The 16986-nt window shown below is 42.5% G+C and overlaps 1 protein-coding gene across 2 annotated transcripts; it reads right to left on the reverse strand.

Annotated features, from left to right (window-relative positions):
* Window positions 1-366: 366 nt before the first annotated feature.
* On the reverse strand, window positions 367-15835 carry srebf1 (sterol regulatory element binding transcription factor 1). Of its 2 annotated transcripts, none has more exons than XM_079643977.1 (19): window positions 15489-15835; window positions 13006-13611; window positions 10207-10481; window positions 9956-10063; window positions 9627-9845; window positions 9398-9512; window positions 8992-9149; window positions 8627-8840; window positions 7614-7798; window positions 7220-7481; window positions 6777-6943; window positions 6309-6477; window positions 6092-6200; window positions 5829-5938; window positions 4876-5008; window positions 4571-4736; window positions 3508-3723; window positions 2757-2868; window positions 367-2084 (listed from the first exon to the last, which is right to left on the reverse strand). In XM_079643977.1, the coding sequence occupies exons 1-19, from the start codon at window positions 15592-15594 to the stop codon at window positions 1864-1866; spliced, it is 3651 nt and encodes a 1216-aa protein (XP_079500103.1). In that variant the 5' UTR covers window positions 15595-15835; the 3' UTR covers window positions 367-1863. The 2 variants fall into 2 exon arrangements, with proteins under 2 accessions (XP_079500103.1, XP_079500102.1); XM_079643976.1 differs by having other exon boundaries at window positions 9627-9863; window positions 15489-15834.
* Between the last annotated feature and the right edge of the window lie 1151 nt (window positions 15836-16986).

Raw genomic sequence — 16986 nt, forward strand, 5'->3', positions numbered from 1 at the left:
AAGGGACCACAATGAGTCATAACAGTGTTCATTATCAAAATGATGTCAACACTTCCAATCTGGTTATAAACATACCAAGCAATCACATTTGAGAAATGAAAGCCTTATCTAACAACCTGCTTTTAATAAAGCAAATGATTACAGATAACTATTACCGATATCAATGAACCTTTGACATTTGCTTACAAAACGCCAAAGGAGATTCGGTTCAGAATAATCACAGATTTTCTTTGGTCAAAACTTGTTCTTGCCTTTTTCATTCAACCACAAGAAGTGCATAATTTCGAGTTTGGAAAAGGGAGACATTTAATTATGTGGATTACAATTACCCCCATTAAAATGGAAAGCACCACAGGAAACTGTAAATCCTTCCTTACAAAATGCTTTAATATTTACATCATAAAGAGATGAAACCGAAGAACAAGGAAGAGAAGAAAATATATCAAAGTTAAAGAACACATGAATAACACCTTTAGACATTGCTATGTCTCATTCATCTCAATCCATCATCTTTCAGTCTTTCACATTAGTGACACTTTAAAAAACATACTCGTTCTGAAACAAGAACACATGCCAACCATTTTTTTCTTTTTCTTACAGTCCTTTAAAAATCAACAACAATGTGTGGTTCTCTAGGAACATTTAACTATAATGACTGAAAGAGCAAGTGTGGCTCTTCGTGTTGGAGCTAAAAAGGAAAACCAGTTTCACTACAGGCCCTCTTTGGATAAAAAACGAATCATTTGAAATGTTCTTCATTATGTAACTTGTTGCAAAAGTGCCATAGGTTCACTTTATAGTGTTTAATCTTTGTGATGCCAGAATTGGACGCTGCCAATATGAAGAATAATCGTAGCTGCATACGTGTGCAACAGTGCAAAAGGTCAATTGAGTCAGACGATGTGACGCAAATAACTTGCACTTGATTTTGACACCCATTGCCATGGCAACACATTACAGTAACTCCATTATATGGGCCTGGAGAAAAGCTACAAAATAAACTCAGTTTAGGGGAAGAAAATAAGCATTATCAATCTGCCTTGCAAAATACTTCTTACAGATTATAAATACATTTTGAAATATGTACACGGCAAAACAAATAACGATCTCTATGAAAATAACTCCATAAAGCCACATTTCTATTTATCTCATTGAAATCAGCCTTGCAGGGCTAGTGCACATTGACACATGGAGCGTCCAGTGGGTCACCTCTCCTGGTTTCAAGTCAAACTTCATTCAAATAAACTTTAACACTTTGTGAACCGGCGGAGTGGCTTCCCACTGAACACATGGGCGGACCAATCAAGTCCTTTTCCTCAACGAACAAGCGACGCCTCACTCTGCGGCCAATCAGAGCAGCCCGCCACTCCAACCCACTGAGCAGTCCTGCTTAAGGTGCATTTATGTCGAAAAGATCGGGGTGGGACTGAATAAGTGCAGGGCAAATATCTCTTTCATGCTTCACTCACACACATACACTCACACACTCACTCATTCACACTGAACCGTCTACTTAGAGGACGTGACGGCTCCTCATTGTGGTCAAACTGTGGCACTGCAACCGAAAATGTTCTTATTCTGGTAATAATCCATAGCAACAAGAGTGTTACCTCTACACACACAGTGCGTCCTGATGTGGGGATTAGGTGTTGGCAGGGACAGTCCATGAGAAAAATCTGAAAGTTTGATATGAATCTGGAAAGTGTAGTCAATCTGTTCAATAGCTGCACGCCAGAAATGCCAGAGAATGTGTGGCTGTGTCTCTGCTGATATTTTCTTTTTTGTCTGTGTGTTTTTGTATCTGATGTTTCTATATACAGTGTCCATACATGTCTCTCAGCCCCTCCCCAACCTTTCTGCTCTCTAGCTGTTGGTGACAGTAGTGCCGCTGCCCAGCTTGATGATCATTTGCTGGCAGTCGTGGAGGGTCCTCTTGTCTCCCAGCTTCTCCAGGGTGCGGGCAGCGTCTGCCAGCATGCCCACCCGTTGGCCGGGGGCCGACAGGAAGGAGGGGGGAAGGTAGCGGCACGCCAGCATCACAGCCTCCGCCTGCTCCCGCTGGCCCGGCCGCGTCTCGCACTCCTCTGCACACAAAAACACAAAGAAACGTTGTTACCATGGTAATTTCGGAGGAGCTTTACGATGTACGATCAGCCACTGACGGACAATCAGACTGCAGCAGCTTCTTGTTTAATTACTGATGGGATTTAGTGTTGTGAACAATTGGACAAAATAGATTAAAAGCTGGTTAGAGCTACTAATTACCGCCATTCAGTGTATCCCAGCTTTTATTTAAAACGAAGCAAGAAAACACACATCTAAAAACACTGCTTGGAGAAGAGCGGAATCCACAGTTGAAGTTTATCAGTAAGTTTCAAAAGTTTTTATTTGCCAACTGCTTTAAAGTTAATTAATTACAGCTTGATAACTCATTAATATAACTCGTAAAACAATGTGCAATTAAGATTATGTTATCATAGCCTCCACATGGCCTACAATATCCGAGTATAGTCGAGACACAAAAAAAAACAACAGATGCTGAACGCCTGAACACATCTTTAAAAATATGATGCCACCTTTAGTTGGTTTAATAGGCAATCCATAAATGTCAAATACATCAATAAACAGAATATATCCCATCTGGTAAATGAAGGTTTGTGGACAAACATAGAAATAGAACAGACATTTAGAGCAGCAAGAAGTTAACTAACAATTGTTGTTGCATAGTTGATGAAAATATTAAAACAAACACACACCTGTTTTGGCTCCGGGTGTTGCCCTGCGTCGCAGCGAGCGATCCAGGAGCTGATGTGTGCGGGTGGGACTGGCCCCCGCCATCAGCCTGGCTGTAGCTTCATGAAGGAACAACTGGAAAGAGATGAAGGGAGATAAATGAGGAGGAGGGATGGTGACTCATACAAATATCCATGTGTGTGTCTGTGTCTGTGTGCGTCTGTGTGTGTGTGTGTGTGTGTGTGTGTGTGTGTGTGTGTGTGTGTGTGTGTGTGTGTGTGTGTGTGTGTGTGTGTGTGTGTGTGTGTGTGTGTATATATGTGTGTTGTAACACCTCCCATCTCATTTCCACAGAGAACTGCACCGTGGCCTGCATGCAAATATGTGCACAGGAAGTATTTGAATGTATATACAGGACGCTATGCACTTCTCTTAATGTGTTGCCATTTTGGCTGACTGTTTGCCATTCCAGCCCTTGATGCCTGTGCCTCGATACTTTAAAAATCGGTTTATGAGGATTTTATGTGTCATGGTTTTTATTTTTTTAATAAACTTTTATATTTATAGAATTTTTGTTTGCATGATTAGTCATGGTTTTCAGTGCTTGACAATAAAAAGACAGGAGTTGGTGTATTCATCTTGTTTTGTGTCTGTCAATTGTGTTTGGATGTCTGCTTTTGTGTTAGAGTGAGAGGAGATCAAATTAGAAATCAGTCGAGACAAAATGAACGTTTTGCAAGACAATACATTTCCTTTAAACTTTGCAGTACGTACTCTCCGCATGGCAGGCCTGAAGCTGTGTGCCAGTTTGCGTAGGGAGCTGAGATCTTGCTGAAAGCCTTGGAGCTCCGGTGGGGAGGCCTGGTGGACCCCCGCAGGGCCGCTGGTGCCCACCAACCCTGACCCCGCAGGACCGGCCCCCTGCTGCTGCAGGCGCCACACGTTGGTCCTCATCACCAACAGGAGATCACACAAGAGCAACTGGACAACCTAAAGAGAGAAATGGCCAAGAATTGGATACATCAAAATGCTATTGATGCAGTACAGTAACAGACTGATGACCTGGATACTGAAATTAGAGTGTAATTATTTTTTAAATAACATGGTAATTATTTTATAGTGTTAATGTACACGCTAAATCGTGGCATTAATTGTAATTATAAGAAACAAACATTCAATACTCAGAAGGATAGCACAAAAGATCACAGAGATATTAGCCGGCTCCAGTCAAAGATGAAGGGCATTCTGTACCCTCATTATATGTGTGTGTGTGTGTGTGTGTGTGTGTGTGTGTGTGTGTGTGTGTGTGTGTGTGTGTGTGTGTGTGTGTGTGTGTGTGTGTGTGTGTGTGTGTGTGTGTGTGTGTGTTCTGCTGTTAGTGGGCCAGCTCTGTGTTGCACTGCAGGAACATTGCACTCCGCTGAGACACACATGCAATGCAACTACAATGCACCACAGCTCTGGCCGCAGACGTGCACACACTGTGAGCTACCTATCCACCGGCATCACCATCTGCTGAGCGCCAGAGGGGAGACCACCACCCTATCACAGAGGAGCTGCTGCAGGGGGATTCACACTCTGTGGGAAAGTGTGTGGCGTTGTATTGTGAAATGTGTGTGTGTACTAAGTACTAAGTAATTATGTAGGGGCAATTTTCTCTGTTTACAATGTATGCACGCACATGTTTTGGCACATCTGTCACTCTGTGCATTTGTGTGTTTGCATTTTTTTGTATTTCTAATGCAAATGTGGTTGCCCTCATAAAACAAAAATATAATGAGAAGAGTGCCTCTGTGTGTGTGTGTGTGTGTGTGTGTGTGTGTGTGTGTGTGTGTACCTTGTCTAAACTGGAGCTGTGGCAGTGGGGTCCGAGGTTGAGGCTGTCTCGAAGCAGAGCGCTGGCCTTGTCGCTGTAGCTCAGACTCAGCTGGCAGTTTTCAGGTTTGGACAGCAGAGCCCGCACCGCCCTGAATGTGTTCAGACACGCCTTGGGCAGAAGACTCCTGACAGAGCGAGGGATCAGAGAGACAGAGGACACAGGTTAAAGAAGAGGAAGTGTGTGTATGTGTTCTCTGTGGAAAAAACCTGTGCCACACTCTTAGGCTGGCAGAGGAAGTTCCTGTGCGTTCATGTCAAACTCACTCTGCGTTCTGCAGGCTGCGCGGCAGGTGCTCAACAGTTGGGTACAGTCTCTCTGCTGCGGCGTCATCTCCTTGGAGCCAATTGATAATCACCACGGTAACCGAGGACCACCACTTGGAGTGGGGGTCGCAGCCTGGAAGTTGGAACAAAAACGGTGAAAAGCGAGACACCCACAGACAAACAAACAAATGCAAGTATTTGAATCCCCCATTGCCCACTTTCACATTTAACATGAATTAGAGTGCGGGCACACACACACACACACACACGGACAGCTGCTGTCTGTATTTTGACCTCTGAATCAATCCGTTTCACCCCTCTGGCGTAATCACAACATGCGGAGAAAAAGCTGCCATTTTCACGACTCCCTCATTTGGGAAAATGACTCCGTTTAACATTTGGGCAACACGAACAAACTTCTGACACTGTGAGCAACCTGAAACTCTGCCAAGAAAAGTCTCCTAATAAAATCCCTGCTCCCTCCCTCCCTCCTTCCCTCCTCTCAAGGTGATCACAGATTTGACAGCACTGAAGATAGATTAAGCAATCTAGTGGATGCCTCCCTTTCACCGAGTCCACTTTCGCTCAGATGTGTGATCATTGAGGACAAAGGAACATGGAGGGAGTGCGCAATTCAACCAAGTGGAAATGAGGTTACTCAATCTTGATAGTGTAAGAATTAACTTTATCCATCCACTTATTATTTTGCAAGCACATTAGGAAAATCAAACAGTCAGGGGAAGGTGACTGAAGGATGCTGTAAAGGCAAATTCAATTATCTCTGATAGAAAAGTAGTAATGAAGGAAGGAGCCCTAATAGAAAACTCAATGTAACAGAAGCAGTCTTAGTCAGTAAGAGTTTGGTTGCCATGGTTTAAAAATATGTTTTTAGTCAGTGTCTTTAAAGTGCTTGGTTTGCGTCTCCTCGTGTAAATAAAAGGACAGGCACTTACCGGTCACAGTGGCCATGTTGGAGCCGATGGCAAAGGACTGGGAGGTGGCTCCAGCAGCATCTGATGCACTTATCAACAGCTGGAGATACTCCAGGGCATCAGCATACTCCCTGAGGAGGGAAACACACTGAATGGTTATTCTCCACCACAAATATTACCACCAGTTCATTTTTTTGTTATGCTATCCTTTGTTTATTGTCCAAATGGAAATGGTATACACATTTCAGTTTGGCAAACACTATTAAAAACTGTTATTTTCTCACCCTTCTCCCTGGTCGGGGCTCTTCTCTCCGTGAGGCTGAGCCACACAGTACAGAGCTTTCTCCAGGAGGTGTTCCCTGAAAGCCTGAGTCACCTGGGCCAGAGGATCCACTGTGAGAGCACCAAGAGATCATTAACATGAGGAATACAACTGTGTGCGTGTTCAAAACAGAGGTCAAGGCCACATGGAGTCTGTACTACATTTTTGTCTGCACTGACCAGTGTTGCCCGCCTGGCTGTAGATGCTTTCTTTAGGAGTGCTGCGAATAGCCCAATCCCCATCCACAAAGAAGCGATGACCTAGAGGGTGACACAGCCACTGCATAGCTGGAGGAACGCTGCCGCTGGACGACAGGCACGCTTGGCGGGCGCTGCTCAGGAAAACACGCTATTGGGATTAAAAAAACAAAGTTAAGTTCACTTTCAATTCTAACATAAATTGATTATGTAGAGAACAACACAGCTTATAGGTCACAAATGATGTTTCCTCAGGTCCCAAGGCCATGTTAATTAAACACGAGCCAAACATAACCTCTAAACTACTTACTGTTAAGTGAATACTATTTGAACTCTAAACAGAATAATGTGCAAAAGCGTCATTCTGACGGCATCCAAGTATAAAATATTCAATGATATATGTCAAACGTAGCAATTAGCTTTGTGCATGTGCAAACTAAGGGGACTTACAGAAGTAAAATGCAGGATCCTTGGCATGCTGGCTTTGACCCGTAGAGCTGCGGACACGTAGACCTCAGCCAGACTGGCTACAGGCAGACAGGAGCCAGCACACTCTGCCAGGTTCACTGCACTCAGAGCCATGTGCACTGCCGACAGGTGGCTGCCATTCAGCTTACCTGTACGCACAGAAATAAGACAAGAAAATTATATGTATATGTATATGTTTTGAATATATATATATATATATATATATATATATATATATACACAACAGTGATAGAATAATCAGGAAAAGGCTTTGCAACGTAAGCCAATAAACCTTTTTTCTTCTTATCAACCTAAGCTGACTGAGCTTTAGTCACCTTATATTCTGCCACTACAATTAGTCACCAGATAGTTTGCAGTCTCCCACATCAATTTAATTTAGAAACAGTGTTTTCCCACCAACCCACCTGTCATGTGAAGCTGGTGCAGGCGGTGGTAAACCAGGGCGGCGTCCCGGCTGCTTTTGCAGGCGTCCTCCTTCAGGGGGCGGTCAGACCGCAGCCCTCCTGCCCTGGCAGCCAACCAGCGGCCCACCCAGAGGCGCTGGAGGCAGAACCTTAGCAGGGACCAGAGCGCAGAACAGGCTAGGTCCAACTGGGAGATGGGTAAGGGACGACCAAGAGCCTTTAGACACGTCCACAGGTTCTGACTGGCCTGGGCGAAATCTCCCTGGGGAGGAAGAAATAAGAAGAGATTAAATGAAACTCCTCAGGAAGAGTGCTGGCATGTAGAGCTATCCTTTGGAATGTAATGTTTCTTCAAAACGTTTTATCTGTGTGTATTGAGTAAAAGTAAACATACTCTAGCCAGGTCCAGGTCAGCCTGCTTGCGGTGCCTCCAGAACAACACAGAGGATCCAGAGTGTGGTCTGGTTACAGGCTCTCCATACACCAGCAGTCGGACCAGAACCCCCGACACCAGAACACCGTTCACCAGCCACACCAGTAAGGTTGGCAGCATCCAGTCCATCCAGCCCCACGACTCCGCTGCAGAAAACACCTTTCATTTAATATTTTGTAGTCATCATTTAAACTTAGACCAACATTTCAAGATTGTTGAAGTCATTATTGTCTAATCTAAATTTTTACTTTAAAAAACTTAGTTTAGCGTTTACAGTAAACTGTTTTTTTTCTGTTTGTTTATTCCACAAGTCAACTTGAATTGATGTTTTGATTATCATCAAGGGTATGCTAGCTCCGGTTTCCTTTGCGTCTGATGTGAGATGTCATGAAATACAAAACGAACAAACAAATGGTTGATTTCAAATATTTAAATATTTTGTAGTATATATTTTTGCTAATTAGTTAGCATAATTCAAGGAGAACTTTTAAAAATTCAAGAATATTCCTTACATTATTGTTAAAAATTCCAGAAAAATTGAATATATGTTTTCCACGAAAATCATAACATGCTGCTCGATTATGGCAAAAATCATAATCTCGATTATTTGGGTCAATATTTGATATCACGATTATTAAAAAAGATTATCCATTTACTTTGAAAACATCCATTTATTGAAAAAGAAAATGTGTAGTATGTTTTTAACAGTTGATTACCCTGAACTTTAAGTATAATTCAATTGAAAAAGCAATTAAAAAAAAAATATATATATTTTTTTTTAAATAAAAATAAATAAATAAAAAATAAAAATAAAGATAATCATTTTATTTCGATTATGTTGTTTTCATAATCGTTGCAAGCCAAAATCCTAATTGCGATTAAAATACGATTAATTGAGCAGCCCTAACATGAAGTCAGGGCCCTTAAATCTCTGAGCAGCTCATTTCTGTGACTCTCTACTGACTTCGTTCTACCTGCGATATCCACACCCAGGACGCTCCTTCCTGTGTGAGGTGTGGCTGCTGAGCTTCCAGCTGAGCTGCTGCCGGATGCGCAGAGCAGGGCAGCCAGAGGGTTGAGAGAGAGGAAGAGGAAGGTGAAGGCGCACAACGCCATGCGGGAACGGTCCAACATGCCACCAGCGCTGCCTCCTGCTGCGGATTTGTCCACGATGCCCACAGTAGGCTGCTGAGTTGAAGAGAGACAAGAGAGATACATTTATATAAGCAAAACATAATGATTGACAGAGACTGTAACGTCATATTTTATTCTGTTTATGAAGTACAATGGTGATGGCCCTGACTCTAAATACGGCATGAATCATGCAAAGCTTTAATACCTTAGTGTCCTCCACCATCGGACTGTCGGGCTCTGAGTCACTGCTACAGTGAGAGAAAGAGGTGGGGGAGCCCACGTCGGAAGCAGGTGGGGTGGGCAGCTCATTCTTCACATCAGCCGGTGTATCGACCTCCATGGCAACCAGGTCCTTGAGAGACTCTGAAGAAAGGAAAGACGCGGAGAACAGTTAGAAGGTCAATCAGCGGGGCAAAAGTAAAGACATCTTCAACACTCAATTTCATCTACTCAGACGCTGTAGAGGACTGTTTCCATTGCTGTCAATTCAGGATAACAGTAGCTAACTAAGACCTCATCACAAAAGGTCAACTGAATGACTTCAAGAAATAGAAATGAATTGTAGAGACCCGTTATGGAATAAAGAAGAGCGACAGGTTTTAAGCACGTACTGTTTTTCTGGGCTGCCATTTTAAACGCCATGTTCTCCTGTTTGAGCTTCTGGTTGGTCGACTGCAGGAAACGGATGTAGTCGAGGGTTTTCCTCAGCACTGCAGACTTGTTGAGCTACAAGAAAGAAGAAACATCACATTATAAGCTTCTTCCTCTTTTCAATAATGATGATTGACAGATTTTTCTTTGACAAGGATATATTGTAATGCAGATAAATATCTTTCTTACCTTGGCCTCGGAACCAGCCACCAGATCTTTGAGCTCGAGAATTTTGTCATTAATAGAGGAGCGGTAACGCTTCTCAATTGCATTGTGGGCTGTGCGCTTCTCTCCCTTGTGTGGCACGCCAAACGGCTTGCCGCTGATGGCGATGCGGTTAATGGGCATCTTATCAGTGTCCATCATGACTGGCAGCGTGGTCAGGATGGTGCCTCCGCCCATAAAGGCCTGGAAGGGCAAAGACCGCTAAAAATTGAGAAAGACAGTTCCATAAAGTATGCACAGTAAATCACATTTTGATTATTCTATGAAGTCAGGGTTGCATTTGATGTGCCTACCTGCAGTGAAGTGCTCTGTACTGGGGTGGTGCTGGACAGGGAGGTGGAGGAAGCCATAGTGGTCAGCAGCAGAGACTCCGCCTTGATGAACTGCGGCTGCAGCAACACCTGAAAAGATACACACACAAAATAGACAAAATATCAGTATGGATACACAGTTCTGCTCTTGGCTCCGTAAAACACAAACAATGAGTACACTGAATTTGATTTGCATGTAGAAGTACATTCAGGTGCCAGTCTGAAACACTTACAGGTACTTGCTGCATTTGCTGCACTTGCTGCACTTGCTGCACTTGCTGCACTTGCTGCACTTGCTGCACTTGCTGCACTTGCTGAACTTGCTGCACTTGCTGCACTTGCTGTACGTTGGGTGCGATGGTTTGCAGCGGCGGGCTCACTGACGTGGCCACGAGGGGAGACGTGGTGGTCAGCCCTTGGAGCTGAGCCTGGATGGTCATTGGCTGAACACTTGGAGGCGAGGATGACAGGATTGCAGTGGGTTGGCTCACACTGCTGGGACTGGCAGCTGGAAAATAGTTGCAAAATATTATTTTAACCTTCATTCAAGGATGTATAATTGTATGCAATATCCACATTTTATAACATGCCTTTTAGAAACTTGATAATGCAATTCAAAGTTCTAATGTAGTTCTACAGTGAACCCCCTATATCCTATATCCTTACAATATACATATTTTTGAACAGTCAGATTCCAGTACTCAAACAACAAACCTCTACTTTGACTTTTTGCAGTTGAAAATCATACAAAAATAAAGAAAATACCAATCATTACATTGCATCAGTGGATGGCTTCATCTTATTTCTGCTTTAAGCGCAATCTTTCAATATTAACTCAGGTTAAGTTGACATATATCAGATTTAAATCTAGTATTTGTACTCCTGTGATGTGGCACATTGTGAAATCTTTTTATGATCTTTGAATCTTAAATGACCTTTCACCTGTTACATCCTTACAATATTTTATTAGCTACTATTAATCAGATAGAAAGAAATACTTGTTATTATTGGTTTTAAATGCAACTCTATTACACTTGGCACAACATTATTGTCCTGGGTTTCTCGTTCAATAGGTGAAATACAATCCCACTGGAAGTAAGTGTCATCAGCATTCAGTGTGTAATCTTTTGTTTCTTATCAGCTCTATCTGGGTTGGAATTTACAATCACCTGTCAGCAGGACAAACGTGGAGTTTTAAAAAATAGTAATAAACATTTATTGCCTCCAAGACATTATAAAAACAATGTTTATTTTACTACAAAGCATTTTTATTTAGCTCGCAGACTGTCACACCGCAGAGCAAAGTCTAAAAGATTAGGAATTGGATAGATTCAGTTAAGGTTGAATGACCTAGTGCCCATTATAAATGCAATACACTTTGCTGGGCAGTGGCAGTGTTTCTCAAAGTGGGGGGCGCGCCCCCCCTGGTGGGCGCAGAGGCATGACGGGGGGCGCGAGAGACCAGGAGGAAAAAAGGTTATTTAAAAAAAAAAAAAAAACATAATTAAAAAAATTATTGATTCGAAAATAATATGATACAGTACAATACAATTACGTCTGGGTCTTTGTGTTTCATTCAAGCTTGGCTCTGTGTGTGTGGAACGAGCCATTTTGTGTGCGTGCGTGAGCGAACGACCCTATGTGAGGTCCACACACCACCTATAAAAATAGCGCTTTACCCCTGCTTACACTTATATGCCGTGAGCTGATTATCGAGCTTTCTTGTAACAGTCGCGGGTACACTGTGTATTTGCGTGGGGATTAGCCGCTTTCACACCAAGTACTTTGCCGTACTTAGTGCCGGCACTTAGCGCCCCGGCATTTAGTGCCCCACGGCACTAAGTACCAATCGCGTTCACACCGGAGTACTTTTCCCTGAGGGAAGATTACGCAAATGAGCCACTGACGTCACTTCGTCTTCTTCTGCTTTGGGTTTACTGGCAGGCCGCAAACCACTTCACGGCGTATACTGCCACCCGAAGTCCCCGGAGTTGGGGACTTTCGAGTAAATCGCCAGAACGCCGACACCTCCTCATCAATCCACCGCTCCCATGTTTTCTTTTGTGTTGCCATAAGTTATTCTCTCTCCGTTGGTGCGCGGAGCTAATGCTAATAAATGCTAATGCCAGCAAATACTATGGCGGCTTCAAAAAACTTTTCAGAGTTTTACGGCGCGTGGTTTGCAATTCGCCCAGCCAATAGAAATAGGTACTTTTTTGGTACTTTTTTTTAGCAGGCAGTAAAAATGGGATTAAAACTTCCTGGCACTAAGTACTCTTTTTGGTGTGATTGCGACGTTAAGGGGTACTAACGGAACTAAACGGGAAAAGTACCGGGAAAAGTACAGGGGAAAAGTACTCCGGTGTGAACGCGCCGTTGCAGTAGAAAATTCCACTGTAGCGCCCGGTACATTAATGGGAAACCCTAAATGTTCGAGCACCCTCTATGAAACGTCAAGCTACCCCACAGCATCCCCAAAAGAAATCTCTGGCGCCGCCACTGAGCCTGCAACCCCGTTTTGAAGAAATGTGCAGTGCAAAACAGGCTCATTGCAGCCACTAATGCTGTGATAAGACACACTTTTTTGCCAAATATCAGCATTTTCTTTGCAAAGTGGCAAAGTATTATAACTAATTGTTCTAGCAAAGGGATTGCACAATTGTATTATGTATTTATTTTTGAGCACACAGACCTATGGAGCATTGTTTTATTATCACTGTTCTAGCAAAGGAATGCTCACGTTCATATTGATGTATTTTAATAAATGTTAACTTGGCCCATTACGTGACTATTTGTGTTGGGGGGGCCTGACAGAAAAAGTTTGAGAGCCACTGCATTAGGGTGTCATTTATGATTATTTTGGAAAATGTCTTGACTTTACATTTGCACCACATTCAAAAGCTAAAAACCCAAAAATTAAGCATTGTCTAAAAACTGAAACTGCTGATCCAAGTATGTCCTAAAAATGTCCATAACGAAATAGAAGCTCCTCTTAGCACTGCAATAAACCCTGATGATTAAACAGTGCTTACTTGTGTAGCTGTTCACGGTGCTGTAGTTGATCAGGATCTGTTGGGACTGAGGCTGGTTATGAAGTGCCTGCTGCTGGGGCTGAGGCTGAAGCTGAGGCAGGGGCTGGGGCGGAGGTTGAGATGTGGGGGCTGGCGCAGTGAAGATGGCCTGGGGCGTGGAGGTGAAAGCTGGGTTTGGTGTTGGTGATCCATGAGGTGAAGCTGCCTTTGCCGGGGCCGAAGGGCTGAGAATGGGTTGTGGCTGCTCCACCTGGGGCTGTCTGAGGGCCTGGGCCTGTGGGGGGGAGGCCGGCTGAAGCCTTAGTGTGGAGTTGGGTACCTTGGCCAGGGGGGACAGCTGAAAGGTGGGAGGCTGGAAGGCCTTGTCTGGAGTGGAGGAGCTGCGGGTGATGGGAGGGCCCAGGAGTGCATCCAGGTGGGGGCTACTGCTTAGGATGGAGGAGGGAGGTGGAGGTACAGAAGTGGTGGTGGTGGTTGGAGGGGAAGGTAAGATGATAGACTGGGTCAATCCAGGAAGCTCTTGGGTGGGAGGGGGCACTGTGTATGGGGGGTTATCAAACAGTCCTCCAAACTCCATGTCCTGGTTGTTGATGAGCTGTAGCATGTCTGAAGAGAGAGACAAATTCACAACTATCAACACTGCCACTGACTTGCAATATGTTTCTGTTGCAAATTGGTTCTAAACCAATATTTGCATACATGTTTACAGCATTAACTATATAAGAAAGGGAGAGAGCCCTCATACGAAAGCTACAGAATAAAATTGTACATTTGCAAAATGCTTTAATCACTGTATAAAAAAACAAACTAATGCAAGCATCAATTACAAATAATAAATGCTGACAGAGTAAAAACATAACAAAACTGTGCACAAAAGACCACCCAAGCAACAGATTTCAACCCCTGTGTGCAGTCATACTATTATTATATTGCTGCAGTTATGAGTGAAGGCAGTACAAAAGATAAGCAGAAAACACTCATGTATTGTGAAAAAATAGTTGTGAAAGTAACATGATTTTGGTCTTGAACATATGAACATTAGATATCTTTAAATTATCCAAAATGTATTTTTCCTATATTGAGTAATGAGCTTGAATAATAATGGTTCAAACTGTATAATATGTGTGCATTCAAGGCACTGTTAGATGTAATACTCTAGAAAGATGACACATTAACCAAATATTTTATAATCTCCCAATTTGATCTGATGAAGTGGCACACATAGCTGAAAAATAAAAACTGCGTGTATGTGGTATCTGCAGTGAAACGCAGCTCTCTGGAATTACAGTGCACTGTTTTGTATGAGGTGATCGCTCTTGTCCAATCAGAGCGCGTCTCAGGGACTTGCTATGCCGATCAGCCCAAGACAGGGAAGAGAGCGAGCGCTGTCTGTGGCTGCACACGAGGTTACCATCGAGCAAAATCACACAGGGTTACTGTCGGTCAAATTTAGGAAGGTGACGAGTAGGTCTGCATGATGTGGTTTACCGAGTACAGTTTACGCACTGTTGCTTTCACAAATAACTTTTAACAATAACATCTGGAAAATCCCAAGGAAAACAATATTATAATGGTTAATTAAACAATGGTTTCTTGAATATAACATCAGACGAGTGATGTGAATACCATTATGACACATACATAAACAGTTGAATTTATTAAGATTTGCACTAGCTTTCAATATAAAAAAAATAATAAAACGTGTAAGAAGAATATCACCATTACACATTCATAAATAGTTTAATTAATTAAGATTTGCACTAGTTTTCAATATAAAAAATAGCAATAAATAATGTGAATATCACTATGACACACATATAAGCAATTGATATATTAAGATTTGTACTAGTTGAAAATGTTGAAAGATATTACTACAAAAGTAAATAAGCACGTGTTTAAACAGGAATACGAAATGTTTCATTGGAGCATATTGTAAGAATAATACTTTTAAGACACATTTTCTACATATCATGTGTAAAGTCGGTCAACCGAGGCGGTGTGAACCCACGAAGGAGGAATGAACGGCAGTAACCCCTGTCTGTGGAGTTGGGGGCGGGGCGCACGACCACCTAGCTGCACGTTAGCCTCACCCACTAGCATTAGAATACCCTCTCATATATTAGGTTAGAAAGATTGTACGATAGCATTCGTTCCGAATCGATAGTACAAGAGAACAATGTAAACAAGACCGCCTTTCACCTCAGAACTGAAGCAAGCCTCTAAATAAAATGAGTTAGCTGAATAGAAGCTAGTCTAGCTAATGATGAAAGCTACGTTGTGAACTGAAACATTTAATAACCACTGATAGGGCTTTAAACTCGTATACATGAGATGTATATTACATATTAGGAGTAAAACACATGATGCAAGCCAACAAAACACACATAGCATGCAGAAGGTTAATTTATAAGCAGTGTTGTTGGTTTAGCTGCAAACCTTAACACGACTGGATTAGCTAGCACACACACTGTCACGTTGCTTACCATCAATGTCGCTCAGGAGAGCCGTGTCAATATCATTCGGGTCATGAAGCGATAGAGTTGGATCCAAGTTATCCAACGAAGGATCGTCAAAAGACATGCTGTTCATCTTTACTCTTGTGTGTGGCTCCAATGTAGACTTGACTGGCTGTAGAATCGCTCAGAGGAGAAACACTTGTCACGTCCCTACATTTGCCAAAACGTCTGATCCAGAGTCTACCTGAAACAACGTGAGCTGCAACTTTTTTTAATGTGTCAACTAACTGCTTACTCCTACCCCCATGATCATGCAGGGAAACTTGTCAAACCAAAGCCAAACACTGGAGCTCATTCAGTACTAACATGCTTACAGAGGCAGCCTGGAGAACCCACCCCGATCGTGATTGACAGCCAATCACTGCCCGAGTACCAGATTCCCACGTCTCCTGTTTCTCAGGATTGTTTTGATTATTTGACTGAAGGTGACAGCAGCATGTGGAGCTCATGCAGCGAGGGAAGAAATACTAATTGATTCAAGACATATTACTCTAGTAAAATAGAAATGCCACAATCCCAAAAAAATGATATACAAGTCAAAGTCAAGATTCAAAATGTTACTGAAGTAAAACTAACACTGTTTCCCTCTGAGATGCAATGGAATACAAGTATAACGTATTGGATAATGGAGACACTATTGTAAAGGACAATTGTGTCCAAAGTGTAAACAGTACTTGCCTTGGTAAATTAACCTATCAATAAGCATGTTATAGAACACACTGGTATACTGGCTCCAGAATACCTAAACATATCTATTGTAAAAGTATTATAACATTGTTATCTACTCTGTTTACATGTCATGTGTTTTATATAAAATCAGGCACACTGTGTATTTTCAGGGAAACAGCATGGATGTGTTTTTAGTTTATTGTGGGCTTGACCCTAACAGCCAATGAGAGCCAAGCAGGCGTGAGCTACTGAAAGCAAGTTTGTTTGACTCGCACCAGCGGCTCTTCCTGTGGAGCCAGTGAAACCGACCAATGAGAAGCTCAGGAGCCGAGTGGGGTGATCTGACATCACATATCTGGGTAAGTGATTACATCATGAGTTTCTATTTTATCAGCAGGGGAAATAACCTGAAAGATACAGGTGACCTGAGAGATTACAAAATGAAGTCATTTTTTGTTTAAGAAATATATATATGAAATACCAAATCCAATGATTCAGTGTACAGATAAACTTCAAATGTGTCTTTGCAAATGAACACTTCTTCAAGTAAACTACAACCACATATTATTAAAGATGTAAATAAATGGCAAGGCACACTTTATTTATAGATCACCATCAGCTAAATTAAAGCTATGATGTGAAAATACTGAAAACAAAAAGGGGGACACCACAAAAGCATAGTGGGGAAATAGGTCAGTGACCTAGAGTAGCACTGTAAAGTTGTTGTCAGTGACGGGATGTTAAAAGCCTGTCAGCAAGCCTGGTATTGTTGTTGATGGGGTGTGTTTGTGTAAAG

This window comes from Notothenia rossii, assembly GCF_949606895.1.
Source record: "Notothenia rossii genome assembly, chromosome: 8".
Lineage (NCBI taxonomy): Eukaryota > Metazoa > Chordata > Actinopteri > Perciformes > Nototheniidae > Notothenia > Notothenia rossii.

Coding starts and splice junctions, on each gene's coding strand:
- srebf1 (XM_079643976.1), bottom strand. CDS start 15,594: ATGAACAGCATGTCTTTTGACGATCCTTCGTTGGATAACTTGGATCCA. Junction 6,944..7,219: donor GCACCAGCTTCACATGACAG/GTGGGTTGGTGG, acceptor CTGTGCGTACAG/GTAAGCTGAATGGCAGCCAC. Junction 5,009..5,828: donor CAACATGGCCACTGTGACCG/GTAAGTGCCTGT, acceptor TCCAACTTCCAG/GCTGCGACCCCCACTCCAAG.